The sequence below is a fragment of the Hippopotamus amphibius genome, chromosome 6 (assembly GCF_030028045.1).
Source record: "Hippopotamus amphibius kiboko isolate mHipAmp2 chromosome 6, mHipAmp2.hap2, whole genome shotgun sequence".
NCBI classification, from domain to species: Eukaryota; Metazoa; Chordata; class Mammalia; order Artiodactyla; family Hippopotamidae; genus Hippopotamus; species Hippopotamus amphibius.
The window spans coordinates 16,962,637-16,985,368 of NC_080191.1; the positions used below are offsets into that span (position 1 = coordinate 16,962,637).

At 44.2% G+C, this 22,732-nt stretch overlaps 1 protein-coding gene across 1 annotated transcript in view; it reads left to right on the forward strand.

Moving 5' to 3' along the window:
• Positions 1–209: 209 nt before the first annotated feature.
• Positions 210–22,732, forward strand: part of FAXC (failed axon connections homolog, metaxin like GST domain containing) — a 63,735-nt gene continuing 41,212 nt past the window's right edge. The window contains exons 1-4 of the mRNA XM_057739197.1: positions 210–475; positions 5,667–5,802; positions 12,982–13,178; positions 22,073–22,296. Coding sequence (XP_057595180.1) covers positions 210–475; positions 5,667–5,802; positions 12,982–13,178; positions 22,073–22,296 — 823 coding nt within the window. The remainder of the gene's footprint in view (positions 476–5,666; positions 5,803–12,981; positions 13,179–22,072; positions 22,297–22,732) is intronic.

Sequence of the window (22,732 nt, forward strand, 5' to 3'; positions counted from 1 at the left end):
CCGCCCAGGGCCCCGGGGCCCCGCCGGCCAGGCCCGCCGCCCGCGGCCCGCGCCCGCCCTCCGCCGCCGCCGCCGCCGCCGCCTGGGTCGCCGCCGCCCGCGCCGCCCGCGCCCCCAGCGCGCCGCTGAGCCCGCGCCCGGCCGCGCCGGCCCTTTCCCATGCGGGCGGCGCGGGCCCTGGGAGGGGCGCCCGCAGCCAGCCGCGCAGCATGCTCTGGGGGGTTGGCTTTGCCTCGTCCAGGCCGTGTGTGGTGGATCTGAGCTGGAACCAGAGCGTCTCCTTCTTCGGCTGGTGGGCCGGGTCCGAGGAGCACTTCTCCTTTTATGGGGACATCATCGCTTTCCCTTTGCAGGATTACGGTGGGATCATGGCAGGGCTGGGCTCCGATCCCTGGTGGAAGAAAACCCTTTACTTGACCGGGGGAGCTTTGCTGGCCGCAGCTGCGTATCTGCTCCACGAACTCCTGGTCATTAGGTGAGCCGGAGAGAGGGCCCCGCGCAGGGGCACAGAGAGGGGCACCTGGCCAGGGCAGGGCTGGCGCGAGAGGGGACCCGTGCCAGCCCCTCGGTCACACCGCCCGAACGCCCGAGCCCTGTCCTTCCCTTTCGCCAGAGGCAGTCCTTGGTCACCTGGCCGTGAGGGGCAGTTTGGAGTAGACAGGAGAATTAAACTGGTCCTGGGAGGGAAAAACACTTGTCTTCCTGTCATTCGGTGCTAAAAGCAGAAATCCTCTGGGTTGTTATGGAGCATAATAGTCTATTACGGAGATCCTAAATGCAGTGTCTTTGCAACAATACACTTAGGCCCTGTAGAAATACTCAGTTACATTTTTATGAAATGCCCAATTTGTTTATAGATGGTAATGCTGGAATATTAACCAGTAACCTTATCTTTTACTTAAAGGTTAGTTCTCCTCTCTCTCTCCCCAAGTGTCCACATCATCAAAAGCCTGAAATGGCAAACGCTCCAGCGACCTCTGGGTCCCTGTTAGGGATGCACAGTGGAGTGTGCAGTTTTGATGCAGCCTCAACCTGGTTATCTGCTAATCTGGTATTTAAAGCTAAGCTCCATCTTCAGGTTTAAATGCCATTGTTGGGCAAACAGTAAGAGATTCAAGGACTGAATTAGCACATGGGCGTGCACAGGAGCTGCCCAGAGCCGTAAACAGTTGCATCTGCTGCAGAATGTTGACAGGATTGACTTGGAAATATCAGAAAATGGAGGCCCCTGCTGTTGGTACATCCAGCCGGACATGAGATCTTTGTTTGAGTAGAATAATACCATAGGCTGCTGGGACCAGTGGTTTGGCTAATTGATACGTCAATTTACAGCTAAAATTTCCGTGCGTTTGAGCCTTCTGTCACTGGGAGAGGACCAGTTTTCAAGAGAATGTCCCTGTTGCCCAGTATTTTCTAAAGAGTGAGAAAATGTGTCTTCATGCCTTTTTCCCGTGGGGGAATCCTACACAATAGGTTTATAAACAAAGACAGTGACAGGTGACCTTTAACAGGCCTGCAGGGATTCTAGGAGGACATTGTGACAGCCTAACAGGTATTTTGAACATTTCTAGTCTCTGAGAGAGTGAAAATCATTTAGGTCTGGGGAAATGTATTGGCTTTCATATTTAGCCATAGTTCAGAAGTTTTATTTTAAGTGTATCATTGAATTCTCACTTAGCACAGTGTTTTGAATCTAGTTGAACCAAATTAAAAAATTAAGTGAATTATTTCTCTAGATTATTTTATATATGTGCCAGTTTTAGAGCTATTTCAGGTTAGGTTTCAAGCTATAAGAAAAACGAAAACATTTGCACAGCAATTGAAATGGTAACCCAGTTGTTCCGAAATTATATGCCAGTCCAAAGTCTTGCGAGGATTCCGAACAGTGTGGCTTCTCACAGTCTTCCACTTTGAGGAGGGAGAGAGGCACAGCTTCACAGGACTGTCTAAAACTTGCATAAATGACCTTGCCAGAAATGGGAGGTGAGTGGGGAGCTCAGAGTTCACCCTGGGAGCAGGCTATGCCCTGGTAGGTGTGGTCTCTGCACTCAGAAGAAGCCCTCTGCCCACTTGGATACTTATTTAAAAAGGTGATTTTTTTTATCCTTGGTTTGTTCATTTTTGTTTCTTGACAGCTGTTTACATTGAGTTGGGAAACCCTGTTAAAATGCGCATTATAAACAGATGGCTGCCTAGTTTTGAGCCCTTAGAAGGGGGCTCCGCTTAGAAGAGCTTTACCCACGTGATTCCATTTAGTCTTCGCAACTACCTTTGAAAGCTTGATCCCCATTTCTTAGATGAGGAAATTTCGGCTGAGAGAGGTTAAGCCATTTGCCCAAGGTCACACAGGAAGAGTAGTAGGATTCAGATTCAAATCTGAGAATGTGTGTCTGCGGAGCCCGCACATTTACTACTTTCTCTTAACAAGTACAAGTTCTGGAATAAGTTTTGATGGTGGAGAGGAAGAAGAGAACTGGGGCACTACTGAGGGAAGAGAAGCCCGTGGCAGGAACCTGAGTTTTTGACCACCGCTAGGGGCACGGAGGGATAGGCGAAGAAGACCCAGGAGAGCGGGGAACTGAGATTTGGAGGTTACAGGATAGAGACCTTCACGGGTGAAATCAAAGTTTCAATTGTCTGTGTAGTTTAGGCAAAACACAAAACAGTCTGAAATATGTGGGATGGAAAATCCATCTTGAAATGGCTACACTGTCTGAGTTCTCTGGCAATCGTAGTCTTCACCATTGTACTTGGATTTCCTGCTGTGTAGATTTAACCTTAGTCTATCGGTATGCCTCCAGAGTGGAAAGTAAAGTTGAGAGGTAAGAATTATTTAGAAAGTTTAATTAATGAGTATCGTACAATAACCAAAGTATATAGTTTGGATTTTCCTTATGTTTTCCCCATCACATTATGTTTAAAGAAGGATCATCCCAACCCTCTACTTTATTCTCCCCTAGTGGAGTCTTGCAGCTCTCTTAAATTCAGTCCAGTGTTTGGAAATGTGTTGTTTATAAATTGAATGACCCAGGTATGACTTGTTACCCATAGCTTGTTTGTACTTTAGGCACATGGGCTCAGCCTGCCCTAGAAAACTTAGGGAATCAGAGCCCCCCATGGGTCATGTGATCTCTGTAAACCAATAGCCCGTCAGCGGTACACAGAGCCATGGTCATCTGTGATATCCTTCACCATGGGAGTAGGGGCTCGTCTTGCTGCTCGACAGGTGTTCTCTTATGCAATCCTCATTATAAGGGCACTTTATAAAATGTAGCTATCCAGATTACCTGCTCCTCTGATCCTAAGTTAGAGAGAGAGGGCTTCCTGACGAAGGAGAGAGGGCTCTGGAGCCAGGTTGGGTTCAAATTCACTCTGCCTTTAACTAACCATGTGACTGTGGACCTGAGAGTAAGCTTGGTTACTCAGTCTTCTCATCTATGAAATAGGAATAATAATAGTAGCCTTCCTTACAGAGGGGATTACATGAGTTAACACCTGTGAAATGCTTAGCGCAGAGTTTGACAGCATAGTCAGCATTCAATAAAAGTTGGCCATCATTAGTTATTATAGACGTTCATCAGAATTTTCCAGGCTTGAGTGGTCTGAGTCAAGCAGGCTGCTTTATTAAAATTAACTGAGGAGTTGCCTGTTTTGCTGTAGTCAAAGTGCTTAAGATCTTGGGAACTGGAGTTATGAACGACTTGACCTTAAACTGAGATTCCTTGGGCAAGTTATTTAACCTCTCTGAGCTTCAGTTTCTTTGCTGTAAAATAGAAGTATGGTATAATATACTAAATTTAAACTATAAAAATATCCACTCTGTAGTGTTACTGTCAGAATGAAATAATTTAATATGTGTGACGTACACAAAGTTATTGGCATATGCTGGTCACATCCATTCTTATTATGACAAGGCCCAAGTTAACCATCAGAATTAGATTGTTCTGGCCAATGGAGCAGGGGATTTTACATTTATCTCCTCTTCTTTCAGTTCTTAAATTTTTGACTGGCTAGTTTACATGAAATTACCACTCTGACTTGAAGCACTTGACGGGACAAAATCAGTTAATTGTTACATCTACAGTTTGCATTTTCTAGAAATATAGGCTAAGTGGCTTAATTTTAATATCTGACCTCCCAAACATTTCATTTAAATGAAAACCTTTGTTTTATAGCAAGTATTGTCAGGAGGCAGCAAATATTTTTATTCTTTTGACCAGTATTTTCAAAATGAGCCATTCTTAACTCTTGAAGTGGAAAGGGCACTCCAGTGGTAAACTTCTCTGGAAGAGTTTGTTTCACTGAATGGAAGTTCTGCAGGAAGTGGGCATCTGTGTGATGCTTGGGTAGAAGGACATGTGGAATTAAACTAGGAACAATGTGACGGAGGCTCAGGGAAGGCCAAGGGGGAGAGTGAGCTTTATCTGACTGAGAAATGGTTGGGTAGAGTGAAAGATGGAATTTGCAAAAGGTTCCCGAATGTGATGTATGAGCGGCGCTGTGTCGAATGAGATTTTGTACCTTAAGGGGATAAGACCATGTTTCTTTGAATGAGAATGAAGTCCATGACTGGTACGTAATGCTTGATAGCCACCAAAGGTTTACAGATAATATTTTATTTAGTTCTCACGATGATCGAGGCAGAATTGGTACTGTCCTCACTTGCCATGTGAAAGAGGAGGAGACGTCTCGGTGACATGACCAGTAGGAAGGCACTTGGCCCCAGGTATCCAGAAGTGGAATCCAGTGTTCGATCTACTACATGATGGCGATTGAAAAACTATACCAGGGAAGTCCTCACCACCCAGAAAAGTAGCCAAAGGAGAAGACAGATGTGTGGCTGAGACAGAAGAAAGGGAAAAGGCAGCGGTACTGGAATACATGCTGTATGGTGAAAGTGGGGACCCCGTGAAGGTAGAGAGGAGGAGAGAGAACCAGAAGCCAGGTTCCTTGGCACCACAGGTGAAAGGCCAGGTGAGGGCATGGATAGTTTGGAAAAGGGGCCAGAATATTCAGAGTCTCAGATTCCCTGCAGACCTGAGTCGTGGCAGAGCTGTCCTGTGGATGAATAGACTGTTTCATGGTACAGTCTCGTGGTCAAGAACATAGGCTCTGATGACCTCGCTTCATCCCAGTTCTACCATTTACTAGTAGTGGGACTTTGGGCGAGTTTATCCTCTGTGCCTCAATTTCCTCATCTACAAAATGTAGGTAACAATAGTACTTATCTCATAAGGTTATTGTGAAGATTAAATGAAATAATGCCTGTGAAGCCTTCAAAACAATGCTCGATGCACAGTAATCACAGAATATCTTATTTATCCATCCAGCTTATCCCTGGCAGGTAGACATAGGCAGCCGGAGAAGAGGTGAACCTATACCAGAAAGTACACTTCCTGCCCATAGGCTACAGGTACCAGAAAGAGGGTGACATGTAGTTACTTTCCTGAGCCCTTGCAGTCATGGTAATAGCAGTGTTTGTGGGTTTCTCTTGTGTTTTTACCAAGCTTTCCCCCTCTAAGTGGTTCTAGGTGAGGTAAGCCCCTGTGACAAACAGACCTGTTTGTTCATTGAGGAGCTACAGCCCAGCAGGGACCTCTGAGGAACTAAGGGAACTGCATGTATAACACGTGGATTGTTCTTTTTTTCTGTTTTGGTTTTGACAGGAAACAGCAAGAAATTGACTCCAAAGATGCTATTATTTTGCATCAGTTTGCAAGACCTAACAATGGTGTCCCCAGTTTATCTCCTTTCTGTTTGAAAATGGAAACTTATTTAAGGATGGCTGATTTACCCTATCAGGTACTTTTGTGAAAATCTGCTCTATCCTTGTGACAGCAATGTTGGCTGGGGAGGGAGTACTTAATCTCACAGGGTGGGAAGAGCTTGCTCTTGGTGCCAGAGAGGCTGGGTATAAAACCTGTGATGCCCAGTCCTTAGTCGATACTGAGGAGACTTGAATCTAGTCTTTGATTTTTACATCCAATTTGATGAGTGATCAGAAGAGTCTGGACTTTTGTAGGGTTCAGGGCCATATTATTTTTTCCTGACAAAGTATTCTTTGGTTAATATGAGGGTGAATCAAAAATTATCTGCACTCTGGCTGTACAATTTATTTTAATTAACTTTTAGAAAAGACAAACACATCATTTTTTGATATAATCTCCTTGCTTTTCAATACACTTTGTCCATCTGTCAGCAAGCTTTTGTATTTCCTTATTAAAAAATGCTTTAGGCTGAGCTGCGAGCCACGAATGCACTGCTGTCTTCACTTCTTCATCAGAAGTGAATTTTTGTCCTCACTGGGCTGCTTTCAGGGGGCCAAATGGTGAAAGTCTGATGGAGCAAGATCAGGGCTATAGGGAGGTTGCTTTAACACCTCAAAACGAAGTTTCTGCAGAGTGTCGACAGTGTGGGCAGAAGTGTGTGGACGTGCACACCCTCAGGCCACAAAAAACGAATCACTGCACGCTGCTCTTCTTTGGTGCAGATCACAAGTGGGGCATCCATTTTTGCTCACACCGCAGTTACAAATGAACTGATGTAACACGTTCACACCTGCACAGCAGTGACTGGGGAGACAGTAGTCTTGAACGGCAAGCGCTGATAAGACAGTGTGGCCAACAGAAGTTTTAATATAACCGGAGTGCGGATAATTTTTGACTCACCCTGGTAGTTTGGCCTACTGGGAAGCTATAAATAAAGATGGGCCTGATGTGGTTCTTTCCTTTAGGTTTCTGTTTATTGGAAGCATTATATTTATCTCTCATGAATCCTAGGGGCAGAGCGTCCAGCAGGCCACCAAAGAGATATTTATAGATTTTGTGAGAGTTTTTCCTAGTGCTTCGTGTTCTGTTTGGGTGACTTTCAGGGAAACACTTGCTCATTTCAGCCTTAGAGAGGGAACAGAGGAATGACTGCCTTTAAAATATACATTTTCTCTGAGTAATGCTTTAGCTGTGTCTCACAAACTTGACATGTTGTGTTTTCATTGTTATTCAATTCTATTTACAAAAAAATTCCTGTATGTTTTTCTTTTTCACCTAAGTTCTAGGCATTAAAAAAAAAAAACTTTGCTTTTTGTTATTGTTTTTTAATTTTATGGTCAAAGCAGATAGTCTTTGTGATATTAATTCCTTGGAATTTACTGACATTTTAGCCTAGTGTAGGGCTACCTGTTATAAATGTTGAAAATAAAGACATTTTCTCTGGGAGTAGAGCTCTCTATATCTATTTGGTACGCATGTTTAGTGTATTATTTAGACCTGTTATCTCTGCTTATTTTTTGTCTGCCTCTTCTAGCAGTTTCTGGAAGGACTGGGTTAAAATATTCAAGTGTATTTGTTGATTGGCCTCTTTTCCTGGCATTCTGTCAGTTCTTGCTTTAGGTAAGAGTATGTATATATTTGAGGTTGTATTGTAGGTCCATATGATATGAAAAATCACAACTTTTACTGTTTTATTTCTTTTTCTGATATATAGCACCCATCTCTGTCCCTTATGATTTTTTTAACATTGAATTTTATATCATCAGATATTCAGATTGATTCTCCAACTTTCTTTTGGTTTATAGTTGCTTGGGATATCTTTATCCATCCTCTTTTTCTCTCTCTGCATATATTTTTTGTATTTGTCTCTTGTAGGCAATGTATTAGTTATAGCCAATCAGAGAGTCCTTAATTGGTGAGTTTAATCCATTTACACTTGTAATGATTATTTTATTAGGACATAGTTCTAGCATCTTATTTAATTTAATATTTTTCTCCTTGCTATACTTCATTTTTTCTCATTTCCTGCTTTCTAACAGATAAATAAAAATTCTTTTCTTGTCATTTAAAACAAATTCTATTTTTGTTGTGATGGCGGTTGCTCATAAGATCTGAATTTGTGTTTATTTATCCCTACTCACTTCTTATATGTGTCGAAATCTGTGTTTGCCCTCTAATGACACAAGTCTATTGGTAGGTTCATGTGAACCTCGGGTCTCTTTCTTCCCAGGGCTCATCCCACATGTGTTGCTGCTACCTGATGTTTCAATTCTGGAATTTTCGAAGCCCTTCTCTTTTTATGGTCCTTTTTTAGGCCAGAAAACTTACTAAATTATTTGACTAGCCTCATTTCCCATATATCTTATCCTACAAGATTTGTTTATCTTTTTATATGAGTACTTCCATTTTTTAAAGTTAATTTATTTTAGTTTTGGCTGCATTGGGTCTTCGTTGCTGTGCGCAGGCTTTCTCTAGTTGTGGTGAGCGGGGCCTACTCTTGGTTGCGGTGTGAGGGCTTCTCATTGCGGTGGCTTCTCTTCTTTCGGAGCATGGCTCTAGGCATGCGGGTTTCAGTAATTGCAGCACTCGGGTTCAGTAGTTGTGGCACACGGACCCTAGAGCTTGCAGGCTTCAGTAGCTGTGGCACGTGGGCTCAGTAGTTGTGGCTTGCAGGCTCTAGAGCACAGGCTCAGTAGTTGTGGTGCACAGGGTTAGTTGCTCTGCAGCATGTGGGATCTTCCCGCACCAGTGATCAAACCTGTGTCCCCTGCATTGGCAGGTGGATTCTTAACCACTGGGCCACCAGGGAAGTCCTATATGAGTACTTCCTTGATGAATATTTTGAGTGAGCCATTATGGGGCAAAGCTTCAGTGGCTTTGCATGACCGAGAACATCTTTGTTATGTCACACATTTGACACTTGTATGTCCGAAGTTCTTTTCCTTCAGTGCTTTAAAAATATTACTGCATTGTCTTTTTGCATTGATGTTGCTATTGAAAAGTCTGATGTTACTGTGTTTTTTTTTCCTTTCTCTCTGGAAGCTTTTGGAATTTGTATTTAATCTCAACATTCTTAAATGTCATCATACTGTGGATTTTCATGTATCTTCTTTGGTCCTTTATAAACGCTTCATCTGAAGTCTTTAATCTCTTTTTAATTCTGAGAAATTATTCCTGTTCTTCATATATTTCCTTTTCTTTTTTATTTGTTTGTTTCCCCTTCTTCTTTCCTGTTCGTGATTACCTGGAATCTCTGCTTTTATTTTCTATATCTCTGAACCTATCCTTCATTCTTTTCTTTTTCCTTCTTGGAGAATTCGTCTCTCTGAGCTTCCATTGCATCCTTCTGTTCTCTTCTTGAATCCGTCCTACTATTTATCTTGCCCACTGTGTTCAACTTTTACATTTTTCTTCTTAATATTTCCCCTTGGTTTGTATTACAATCTCTTCCTTTATCCCTTGGAGGATATTTCTTATGCTAAGTAAAATTTTCAGTCTGTCCCAGTCATTGTGCCTCATGTTGTATATAGTCAAGTCTGTTGCTCTTCTCTTATAGTAACTGTACCCCTCAGGTGTCTAGTTATTTTGGTTTGAGGTCTCCTTTTACCAGGGATGTCAGCTTTCCTGACTGGGAATTTGCATTGGCCCAGGGCTAAAGCTTAGGACACAGGTGTGTGCCTCTGTAGGAGTTTAAGAGAAGTCAGGAGGTAAGCCCAGGCATCCCCACACCACTGTGGTTCCTCCAGTTTGCTGCCACTCCTCCAGATGCCTCCCACTGGTCAGGGTTCACCTTTCAGCTCTTACAGAATAGCAGCATTGGGAGGGGGTGGTCTTTTTAGTAGGAAATAGAGCGACTGGAAGGTTGCAGGGGGAGGGTTCCTCAACGAGCAAGGCTTTTGGCCGTCTTGCTGATATTACCCCCTCACCCCCCACCCCCTAGTCCTGCCTCCCCATGGCCTGAGCTTTCTGAGTTCTGCAGAAGAGGGCACGGGGCCGGCAGTGATCCTTCTAAGGCAGTGCTGGGACAGTTGAACGCTCAGCGTGGTGAGTGGTCCTCTGGGAATACGGCACTGAACGTGGACTTCAGGTTGGGGGATCTGGCGGTCATGACGTGTTTGGGGAACAGAAAAAGGGTGTTTACGACCGGGAACTGGAATGCAAGGGGGTGAATCTGGACAGAGAGGCAGGGAGATTATTCAGGACTTTTGAAGTCAGCAATGGAGGAGAAAATAGCAAAAGACCAGATAAGACTTGAATCATCTAAACGCATTGAATTGGATTTGAGAGATCCTTGTTCAGCTGGTGTTGGCAGTCAGGGCGTGAAGATGTGTGTCACCGAAGGACTCACAGGGAGGGAAGAGCTCTGGCTGCCTGCCTCTGGGCTGTCGTCACTCCCCACCAGATCACTGCGTTTAGCCATGACAGCTTTGGGGCAGTTAGGGTCCCAAAGCTGAGTTTGGTGCTCTGCAGCCTCTGGTGGCTTTCTGCATCTCCTGTGCTCCCGCCCGCCTTGAAGTCCTCCTGCTGTTGGTGCTGCAGCCGCTGTCAGGCGGTGCTGCCCTTTCCTTTCTTGCCTTCAAGCCGTCCAGCGCCAATTGCTCCAGCCCTGTCCCTACCAGCAGCCTAACCACCTCTGGTCATGTTTCAGAGCAGCTGCATCTAGTTAGCATAACTGGAGCAGCTGGACACATGCCTCACTGTGAAGCCTGGAGCAGGGCCTTTGAGAAGGGGACCATTTACCCCCTTCCAAAATTATTATTTCTTATTAAGTATATTTTTTAGGAAAAGAGTGACATAGGAGTGTTTTTTCTCCTGTGAGGTCTCCATGGAAAATAAATGAAGAGGGTGTTCAGTGGGGTAGGCAACAGGAAAATGGTTATCTTAGGCCCAGGGAGTTCTACCATCTGCCCCTTCTTTGCCCTGTGCCTTTTAAAAACAATTAAGGGCTTCCTAGGTGGCGCAGTGGTTAAGAATCCACCTGCCAATGCAGAGGTCACAGGTTTGATCCCAGCTCCAGGAAGATCCCACATGCCGCGGAGCAACTAAGCCCACGCGCCACAACTACTGAGCCTTCACGCTAGAGCCCGAGAGCCACAACTACTGAGCCCATGTGTTGCAACTACTGAAGCCCACGCACCTAGAGCCTGTGCTCTGCAACAAGAGAAGTCACCACACTGAGAAGCCCGCCCACAGCAACGAAGAGTAGTCCCCCCTTCACCACAACTAGAGAAAGCCCACATGCAGCAAGGAAGACCCAAAGCAGCCAAAAATAAGTAAATAAATAAAATAATGAATCTTTAAAAAAAAATAGACCAGGAGTTCTTTAATATGTTTAAGGAAGCTAAGGAAAATTAAGTATTGTTTAAAAGTTATATATATTTATTTTAAAAGTAATATAACCACATTCAGAAAAATTGAAATTCATGGGAAAAGATCACCTGCATCTCACACATGGTTTTGCCAATTACTTTGGACACTTTTGTGTTTCTTTTTAAAGATATTTTTTGAAATTCATCCAATTTTTAGATATAGTATCTCTAAAATGTTATCTCCTGCTTTTTTTATCTAGTAAGCAAAATAAAAATTTTGATGATGAAAACCTACTAGAACTTTCATTTCCATAAAAGTTCATCAGTGATGTTTATTAGTCCAATGAAAAAATGGTCTAGATAAAAATGTACCAAGTCCTCAGGGAAGGGATGGACTAGAGGGAAAGACAGATATAGAAACAGTAATTCTGTAAGGGGAGGGGAATACACATTGCACGGTGGAAGCATGGAGGAAAGGCAGATAATGATTGCACTTTGAGGGAATGGTTCACCAACAAAGTGAAATTTGAACTGAATTCTTGAGGATAATAGGACTTTGCAGAGGTTAAACAAAAGGATTCCTATACAAGGTAAGAGGGTACAAAGTCAGAAATATGGCAAGACTTGGAACTTGGTTGGGTATGGGCAGTTGGAATTCAGGAGACCAGGGGCACTGGCAGCAGAGAGGCTGGGCAGGTGGGCAGCGACTAGATGGTATGGACTTAGACTGCTGTGTGAGGGGGATTAGACTAGACCCATTAAGCTGTTGGGTAATTTTGAGCAGCAGAGGTCCTGCATCTCATCTGCATTGCAGACAGTTCCCTCTGATGTCCATCTGTGCATGACAAGAGTCTAGAAGGGGACGTGGTAGGAGAATATGGGTGATATCAAGAACAATCTGAAACATGCTATGTTATATGGTAAATTCACATCTTTAGTGTACAAATTATAAAAATGTCTGATGTACTGTCAACTTTTAAGACTTGACATTTCTCAACATCAGAAGTAATGTCTAGGACTGCCATGTATAGTTGTGCAGGTTGTTCACTGCACAACAGTGCCTGGCCAAGGAGTGGCTAAATCTGGATGCACCTCTGCTTGCCAGGCTGTGGACTCCATCTACCCAGAATCCTCTCCATTAATGAGGTTAAGATCTTTTTTTTACAGTGAGCGGAAGATGTTACTCTGTCATTCTGAGTTTTTATAAAGTCACTCCACCCCCACCTCTCTACCCAACCCCATTTTGGGATCAGAATCCACTCTGAGACACTGTAAGCTTCTAGCATGGGTGTGAATCAAAGGGGAGCTTGTCAAAAACACAGATTTCTGGGCATCTTTCCCAGGATTCTGACCCAGTGACCCAGGAATTTTCATTTTCACAGGCATTGGAGTTCAGTCTGTTGGACACACTCTGTTACACCTAATTGTTACAATTTCTGGGACCACTTGTTTGTAGGGTAGTGGTATTAAGCATTTTCAAAGGTAAGTTACTGGGTTTCAAGTGAAGATTTTGACCATTAGCTTGGTCAGTACAAGTCTCCTCATGGTTTATTTTCAATTTTTGCATTTTTGGATTGTTCATACATTATAACTAGACTGACTCTTACCAGGATCAGAATCATTTCAACACTGCCTGTTCTCCCTGCTCTTTTTTTTTTTTTTAGCAGTAAGCCAGAACCCATAATAAAATCTGTGGGAGTAAAGTAATATTTTCATGTGAGATAAATCTTTTTTTTTTTTCCAAGAGTAACCATTTATTTCCTTAAGAGTCTATATGCTGAGTGCATTCACTTGAGTAGTGCACTCACTATCAAATATACTGTTGGAATGTTTGTTTCTGTTAATCATACGGTGAAATTTAAATAAAACATTGTTTTTCTCTTTTTAAAATTTACTCTGCTTAGAACTATTTTGGTGGAAAACTTTCTGCTCAAGGGAAAATGCCTTGGATTGAGTATAATCATGAAAAAGTTTCTGGGACAGAATTCATAATTGACTTTCTGGAAGAGAAACTTGGAGTGAATTTAAACAAAAACCTTGGTCCTCATGAAAGAGCCATCTCCAGGGCGGTGACCAAGATGGTGGAAGAGCATTTCTACTGGTGAGTCCCCCTTGGGGGGTGTCCAGGGCCTGTCCCCATCATTTGGAGTAAACCAAGTTGTCTCACTTTCCAGACACTTCCCCCACCATTTCCGAAGTGTTCTACATTCTGAGTGACGTAGGGGTCAAAGTTACGACTGTTAAGTTTCTGGATATCTAGAGCAGGGTTGACATTTTCTGTTGAGTTCCAGCTAGTAGATATTTTAGGCTTTTCAAGCCATAAGTGTCTGTAGCAACTACTTTGGGATTTTAGTGCAAAAGCAGCCATAGATGGTACACAGATGAATAAGCGTGATGGTGCTTCAATAAAACAACAAAAGCACTGAAATCTGAATTTCATTGAATACAAATACTGTATCTTTTGATATTTTCCCTCAACCACTTACAAACACAAAAACTTCTTAGCCTGTGGGTTCTAGTTGGCTGACTCCCAATCTAGGTCACTGCCGTGAGGGAAGTATTTCAGTAGACCGGGCTTTTATCAATAGAAACTGCTGAATTAAAGCAATAGTACATCAGCTCCCCAGAGGAGGGAACAGAAGACTAAGGCAGGTTAGAAGTCTCAGGTGAAATCAATTAAGCAAGCTTTGGCAGAGGACTGTCAGTTTTCCTTGGATGATAAGAGCTTCTCTATGATCCTTAAGTAAAGCATATCACTGTTTTCCGAGTAACAGCTCTGATTGGCTGGCCCCTAGCCTGTACTTTGCCCTGATTGGCTGACTCCTAGCCCATAGTCCCTGAGTCCGAAGCATCATACGCAGTGTGAATGAGGTGCCCCTGTTGTGCACGCGGCGTGCCGGCTGTAACATCGCGTGAGTTAAGCAGACTTGGTTCTTCTTGCTTTGCAAGCTCATTGATATGTGGGTTTTTTCTTTTCCTTTCATCCATCTTCTGGAGTTTTAACATCTTTCTGTACACTCCAATAGATAAGAGACATTTTTTCTCTGATTTCTGTACTTTATCTTGTTCCAAAGTTTTAATGAAGAATTGCTGAGCCACTTTTTTTGGGCATGAATTGTTACTCCTGGGTCATTGCTCACCTAGTAGCTTTTACCTCTTATACCAAGAGATTCACTCACTGTGGGGTTGATTGTAGAAGATACTTTGTCATCATATTCCTGCTTCATCCATTCAGCTCTTTTTCTAAATGGAAAACGTGTCTCTTCGATTTTGTAATCTTCTGTTTTTCTTTTTCCACTTTCAGTTCTTGCTCACTTTATTCCAGGGCTGACCTGAAGCACCGCTTTCTTTCCCTTCTCACTGCAGAGGTGAAGGGGGTGGGAGGAAGGAGGGAGCCAGGCAGAGAGTGGCACAGACTCCATGTGCCCGGGATGAACTCGGGTCTGTTCCTTATAATAGCTTTGGAGAACTGCTGACCCTTCCCTCTCAAAGGCTGCGGGGGGTTGCAATGTGGACCAAAAAGCCTGAGTGCAGGTGATGCGCTTCGCCTCAGGGAAAAGCCTTTGGGGGAACAGAGTCGTCTCACCTGCCTGCCGGGTTTCAGTTCCCGCTTTGCAGTGAGCAGGGGAATGAAGAACCAGCACAGGGCCACCCAAACCCTTGGTGCCTTCCCTTGCTGAGGCCCCACCCAAAGCACTACCTTGTTTAATGGATGGGCCCATTCATGTGGAGAGCTGGCGCTTTGTCAGATGCCTGAAAAGCCGAAAGCCTTACATTTATGTTGGTATTTTTGCTGCACTCTGGGTTCTGTAGTGGTTCTTCAAATTTATATTCCGGTTAGAAAGACTTTGATCCAGCAAGATTTCCAAGTACCAGCCGTCACTGCTTCTTGCTCTGGGTGTTAGTGACGTTTTATATATGTTTATTTCCTGGTAGAAGTTCATCTTCTGCTCTTCCCTCCCCTTCTCTTCCTAATGAGAGGGTTCCTACTAACATAATGGAAGGCGGGCTGTGATGGGGAGGGGTGGGAGGGAGAGTTGGGAGTTGGAAGCCCAGTGGGGAAGAATCTTAATTTTACAGACCACAAACCCCCAGGTGCTTGGGTTGCTTAGGTCATACGTAGATTCTTCTCTCTTTTTAATTAAAAGAAAAAAAACTTTCTTGGGTTAGCTACTGTTTCTCATTTATGTCTCCTCAAGGGTTATTTTGAGGAAGGAAGTGTGAAGGGGGGAGGTCAGGTCTTGATTGAGATACAAATATCCAGTGAACTTTCAAAAAAAAAATCCTAATTCCTCCCATTTCTTTTAGCCTCTATCAGCAGAAGGAAAAACAAAGTTTCTCTGTTTCATAAGGTTTCCAAACCTTTAGCCAGCTTCTTGCTTTGGGGAGATCCTCAGTAGGCTTTCCTGAGAGCTCTAAATCCCAGTGGAGAACCCCCACCCCAGCTCTGCAACCCCTGGTAAGAAAACGTGTACCTGTGGAAACCGGGGGCCAGCATAAGAAACTGAACACAATATGTAGGAAAATATTACAAGTGTGAGCTTTCCATGAGAGTTTGTTAAATTCTGACCATCAACTAGCTCTAAGGTTGTGTTTATACTTACGGAAGTGGAAGAGGTAGAATCAATTGACTCAGTTGATTCAATTATTTCAGATATGTTTAATTTGGCCTGAAACTTTAAAACTACTCCACTTCAGAAATGATTTTCTGAAAAGCAAAGACACTGGAAAGCTGTCATTATATAACATCACATAATTCTGAAGCTCTGATTTAGGTCTGTTCAAAAAGCATACAGCTATAAAGTGGTTTTTCTTGCACTTGAAATCCATACAGTCATGTCCCACTTGCATTTAAAAGCTATCATTGAAGATGAGGGAGACAGGTTTTTATCCCCTTTGTTCCACTGGATGCTCAAGTTAGATCTAATGCAAGGAAGCTGGTATAAAGCAAAGTCTGAGAGAGGTGGGGTCAAATTACCAGAATGAAATTGAGTTTTGGTAACAGACACTGTAGCTTCTTCTGTGTGACGTACTGCCCCCTGGTGGACACTACTGAGCGTCTTAAGCATCTTCCAACGTCATAGGGAAGTGTGCAGGGCACTGTTGTCAAACTGTTTATAATCATAACCGTTTCAACCATAAAAATACAGGTGTAAGAACAGAAGATTCAAATTCACTTTTAGATTGGCCATAATTTTTAAATTTTGAGTTTGGCTTTCGGTGAATGGGAGAGATGAGATGTTTTAATAAAATGACTTACCCTAGAATCTTTTCTAAAAGCCAGGAGTCTCTCTCTCCCTGATTACAACTCGATTGATGTGGTCCCCCCACTTTCTTTTTTGTAACCCCCTCCCCACCAGTTTTAGATGTAGTGAGGACCCCTGTTTGGAGAGGCTAATCTAATGCCTGGGAAGCGTGGTGAAATTACGGAAGCATATCGTATGCTCCCACACCCTTGAGCATTTAGAGTATAAGCAAAAGATGGCAAGGATGTCGTGTGATCCAGAAAAAGGTGATCTCATGGTCGGGAAGGCCGTATGCTGAGACTCATTCATCAAACAGTAGTTTCCCGTGGTTTGCATTTTCTCACATATGTACTAATAGTCGTTTCTGCCACAGGCCAGGCCTCAAGTTAGTTATAATGAGGGATATCTTCATTAAAGCATCAGAGGTCTGCTTTTCTTTCCTGCCCTCCTAATCTGCTTTAAAAATACTGGAGCAGGGTTTTCTCTTCTAAGATAATCAATATTCAAAACAAAACAAACAAAACAAAACAAAACAAGACCTCTTTGACCTCATTTTGTAGGAGAGAACAGATAGGTTAGTTGCGATAAAGAAAATGAGCGTCAACTTCCTGAAAGAGGCTCTCAGAATGGGAAATTATTTTAATTGCTCAGCCTGGTCTAGTTTCCAGATTGGCCCTCCCCATCCTCTCCAGTTAATAATTCATGATTCCTTGTGCAGTGGGCCTCTTCCCAGGGGAGAGTGAAGAGGCAGATCCCAGAAGAGAGCGGTTACAGCCCCTCGTTCTTCATTCTCCATAAGCATTTCTCTTTCCATTTTTCTGTATAAATATTGTCAGCCCTTAGAAACACTGCTTAGCAGTGGCTGGCTTAGAAGTGAAGACGTTTCATTCAACACTAATTCATGCTTTCAGCAAGTTTAGTGAATGTATGACCACCTGTGGCTGGTACGGTGCTGGATGTGGGGGGAAGCAAAGGGATGAGGTGCTGTCTCTGTCCTCAGGTGGCTCACAGGGGAGGGAGACCTCCAGCCTGCACAGTGGGCAGAGTTGGGGGAGAGTTTGAAGGACCGAGGACAGGCAGGCAGCACCTGCTGGAGCGACGTGGGGAAGGCTTCCTGAGGAGATGGTGTCACGACCGAATCTAGGGCCCGTCAGCGTGGCGGGTGAAGGCGCCAGGTGGGAGGGGACGATGGGGATGTGCAGGCAGAGGGGGCAGCAATCTGCAGAAGTTTAGGGGCAAGAAAGAGGCTTTTGGGGAGGCACGTGTCATTCTGCGTGGCGGCCGCACGGGAGGCAGTGCAGGTGTTGGGCTCAGGCTGTGGGGAGGGGTGGGAGGCTGGCCTGCCAAGCCAAGCAGCAGTGGGGAGCGAATAAATGACTGAGAAGCAGCGAGATACCGTTCGATTTGTGTTTGAAGAAGCTTTTTGTGGCTGCCTCGGGGGAGATGGGTTTCTGGAGGGCCTTGAGGAGACGTCAGGAGACCTGCGAGGAGCCCTTCCCCCACGGCGTTGAGTAGTGATGCAGCCTGAACTACGGTGGTAACTGAGTTGGAGAAAAGGGCAAAGCCACAGGGTGACTGGCCGTCAGGCGTGAGGGGTGGGGAGCAGTGAGGAGGAACGCCTGGGATTCTTTCTAGTTGGGATGAAGAGTCGCAGATTTGCAAGGAAGGAAGAGGATGCATCCAACTTTGGAAATGTTGGTTTGAGTTCCTGAGGCTCCCTAAACGTGGCTCCGTGGATCTCAGGACAGGGGTCTCATGGGCTGGATGTGGAGGTGGGAGTCCTCACTTTGAAATCATGAGTGTGAAAAATAGATCGCCCCATGAGTGAGGTGTAAGAAGGCAGAAGGAATAAAGGTAAAAATCTTGGCAGTGTTACAGGTGAGAGGAAAAGCAAGCTGAGACGTAAGCTGAGGGAGCGTTCTAAGAAAGAGGTTGATAGTGTTGGATGCTGCAGAGAGTTCAAGAAAGATAAGGATGGAAAGAAATGTATTTGAACTTTGCAACAAGAAGGGATTGTTGACTTGGACAAGAGTGGTTTCGGTGGAGTGGTGAGGGTGGAAGACCCCCTCCACGTGAAGAGTTTTCAGGAAGCTTGCACGTGGGGGGATGTGGATTTGTGATTTTCATGACATGGAAACAAGTGTGAGCGATGTCTTTAACCTGTAGAAATTGACTTAGGAATCCACGAAGCACCCGTTTTCTTTGATATTGTAGTTTATACGCACTTCATGGAGCTTGACCCTGGAAAAGCCTGCTTGGCCCTCATTTGTGTCTCTTCCCTGACACTGGTCTACAGTTTTGGACACAGGGAATGAAGGAGAGGGAAGAAATCAAGAGCAGGGTGGGAAAGAGAAGGGTGGAAGGCCAGACAGTTTCTCACGTTACTTTTAGCTGCAAAATTTAGCTGCAGAATCAACCCAGTCTTTCTTCCATGCCCTGCAGCCAACCTGCTAACACAGGTGGAGAACCTTACACCATTGTATCGGGGGCAGGGGTGTGTGTGTGTGTGTGTGTGTGTGTGTGTGTGTGTGTGTGTGTGTGTCTTCCCTGCTCAGCTGTGTGGCCCAGACAACAGCTGCCTCTTCCCTCCCCACCGGCTCCTCTAACCCATTAGTCTTCTCAGACTCTCTTCCTACTTCTGTGTTCTCGTCTTCTGCATGTGTCCTCATTTCCGGCTCTCAGAGGAGTCCGAGCTCATGAGGTGGAAACTTGGAACCTCTCCACAGCCCCTCACGTCTCCATCTCACAGAGAGCAGTGTCCCTACTTCTCTCTAAGCTGGCCTTCTAGTCTCCTCACTTGCCCTTGAACTATTTTCCCCCAAACCACGCCTTACCCTAGAAACTTTCTTAGGCGACCTCAGCTCCTCTTGCAGCTTTGAAACTGCCACCCCGTGCCCCTGCCCATAAATTCTTTATCTTGAGTCTAAACCTATCTTCTGAAGTCTCAACCGTCAGGGCATCCTCCCTTGGCGGTTCCAGGGAACCTTCAAATGCAACAGGTTAACTCGTCTTTCATCACCTGAACCCGTCCCACCTCGTGTGTGCCGTTACTGGTTACCGTCCACTCCAACCATCAGCTTGGGAGATGACTTGCTCTGGTTTCTCCACTTCCAGTCCTTTCCTCACCTTGCCACCCCTCTGATTATGTTTCTCATCTGCTTAAAACCTGTCAGTGGTTAAACGTTGCTTTTAAGAAATCTTAGCATCCTTTGCATCAGACCCCTCCTGACCCGATCCTGGCCCACCCTTCTAGCTTCAGCTCTTACAGGCTCCCTCAGGCATCCCGGACACCACCCGCCTGTCCTGAAGTTTTTGCAATTCATGGACCAGCCAGGGCTCTTCACGCACTTGCCTTCTCTCTGTGCTCTGCCTGGTGGACTTCTGCTCGTCCTTCAGGATCTGTTGTGCTTATGATAAAATCCGTGCAATTTGTCTACAATGAATGTATTCTTCTTCACATCCATCTGTCCATCTAGAGCCACCATATTCCTCATTTTTACACTTTAGAGGCTTCCCGGATGCTATTATTAGCTGGTCATGCTTAACTTAGGATAATTTAGTTTTATTCTCAGATCACTGACTTCCAAAATAATCAGGGACAGTGTAGGCCTTTTATTGTGAATTTAGATCTAGTATAGTTAGAATCAAAATGCTGATTATTCTAATAGAATATGAAAATTGACACCCTAATTACTGCAGGTATAAAAAGAAGAGCAACTAGAAAAGCATTTTGTTTGCATGTTTGTAAAGAATCTACTGGAACACATGAAATCTTTTTTTATCAAAAGCTATATTGACTCTCTACACATTAGTTACCATTGTGATGTAGTTTTTCCTCTTTTCAGTCAAAATTTCTTGCCTCCTCAATACTTTATTTTGAGATCCTTACAAAAAGAGGTACACAAATCTTTCTAACAAGATTTGTGAGCATCTTTTAAAAAGCTAATAAAGAAGAGTTATGGTTGTAGTATAGAGTATGTTAAAATTGATTGTGGGGCTTTTCAGTAAAAATCAGGAGGGCTTAAAAAATTAGAGAAATCTATTTTTTTTTCTTATTTTCATACTTTAGAGGGAAGAGGACTGAAAAGAATAGAACTACATAAAATGATCAAAATTTCAGGGCCTTATTTTCCACTTTTGTTTCTTTTTCTTGAGGTGGAAAGTAGCTAGAATTGGCTAGCATCCCTTGCGTTCTCTCTGTAAAAAATATTTTCACTCCTCCGATGTTTTCCAAGTGACCGTTGCTGCTCTATCAACCAGCAGTGGGCGTGGAGGCGACTCCAGTACAGCTTCTATTGCTCACCGTGAGAAAAGCTAAACCATCTTCTGCCTGTACGCCCACAGCTACGTTTTTCTTAGCCTCCAGTAGGGAAACACTATGAACCATAAAAACATTCCTGCGATTGCCCAGGTTCAGAGAATAAAATCAGTAAAGGCCTGGGTATTGCAGCCAGCATAGCACACGAGCAGCAAATAGCTGCCTAGCCGTCCGCACACACCACGCAGGAGCCCCTGGGCCGGTGTTTGCCGTGAGCACTACCCAGATGGGGAGACGGATCCAACCAAGCTCCTTGTGTGTTTGTATTCTCTGTAGGGTCCTGGGGAACAAACGGAAGCAGAGAGCTGCCTTTCTGGAGATTGACTCATTTATGTACTGTTTATAAATTCACATGGTTTATAGTAAAAATGGACAGCTATACCTATTCCCTAATCCTGTCAAAGAGGCAAAAAGATTTCTTTTTAAAAAATCCTTTTATATCAGGAAATGTAAAATGCATATACAAAGCGTACAAACCAAAAATGTGCAACTCAATTAATTAACACAGAGCATATAAAAGAATGAAATAACTCCATTTGCAGTACCATGGACGGACCTAGAGATGATCATACTGAGTGAAGTAAGTCAGAGAAAGACAAGTATCATACGATATGGCTTATATGTGGATTCTAAAAAAGGGATACAAATGAACTTATTTACAACACAGAAATAGACCCACAGACATAGGAAACAAACTTTTGGTTACCAGAAGTGGGAGGCGGAGGGATAAATTAGAAGTTTGGGATTAAAATATACACACTACTATATATAAAATAGATAACCAACAAGGACCTGCTATATAGCACAGGGAACCATGTTCAGTATCTTGTAATAACCTATAATGGAGGAGAATGTAAAAGAATATATATGCTTGAATCACTTTGCTGTATACCTGAAACTAACACCACATTATGTCAGCTATATTTCAATAAACACTTAAAAACATCACAGAGCATAGACCTGTGTAACCATTACTTTGATCAAAAGAGAGTGAAGCCAGCACCCCAGTCGCTGCCGCCTCCTTCCCCGTGCCCCCCCCCAAGCCCCCCCACGTAGGTACTCACTGTCCTGCCTAAAAGCCTTTTAAAGCTGGTTTCTACTTGTTTTCTGTGGGGCTGCCTGAGAGAAAGCAGAAGCATGGCCTTGGGGGGTGGCGCAGGGTGGGGTGGTCTGTGGGCACCTTGCAGGCGAGGTTTGGTGGGACGGTAGCATGGAAAGCTATCTGCGTTTGTTCCTGTTTCTCCCACAGGCCCTCATGCAGGCATGGACTAGAGTCTGTTTTAATATCTGCCATGCAGGCTGCTCTTTGTAAAAGCCGCAATGATTCAGTCCCCCTGAGAGTGCTAAATTCCCAACCCCTCGCTGGGGTTGACCCTGTGGACCTGCTATGTATCTAACGCACAGTAGTAACTTGTTTCCACGCAATTCCAGGACCTTAGCTTATTGCCAGTGGGTGGACAATCTCCATGAGACCCGGAAGATGCTCTCTCTTAGTGGTGGCGGTCCCTTCAGTAACCTGCTGAGGTGGATCGTGTGCCACATAACGAAAGGAATCGTGAAACGCGAGATGCATGGCCACGGCATTGGCCGCTTCTCAGAGGAAGAGATTTACATGCTGATGGAGAAGGACATGCGGTCTTTAGCAGGGCTTCTGGGTAACGTACCATGCCTTCTATTCTATATTTTCTATCCTTACTTTTTGCATGATTAGTAAAGCATTGTTAGTGTACTGATTTAAAGTTTTATTTTGGTTGGTTTCTTTGCTTCCACGTGTAGGTTGCAGTCCCACCATTTAACCACATCCCCTACTTTTCAGGAGCACGTGTCTCTCTTCTTAATCACTAGAGCGTGACTGTTTCTAGTGTGGCGAGGCCCTGTGTGAAGAGAACGTAGAACGTGGTGTAGCATTACTAACTGGCTGTAAGTGATGCTGGCGTTTCTGAATGTGTTATGAGCCAAGGGGGATTTTGAGCAAGGAAGCTCTTCTGTTTATAAACAGGTCAGGGTGAAAGGGTGTTTATAAACACATCTGCTCAGGAGATTCGACTGGGTCCTGTCGACATCAAGCTAATAGAGATGCTGACCCAGACC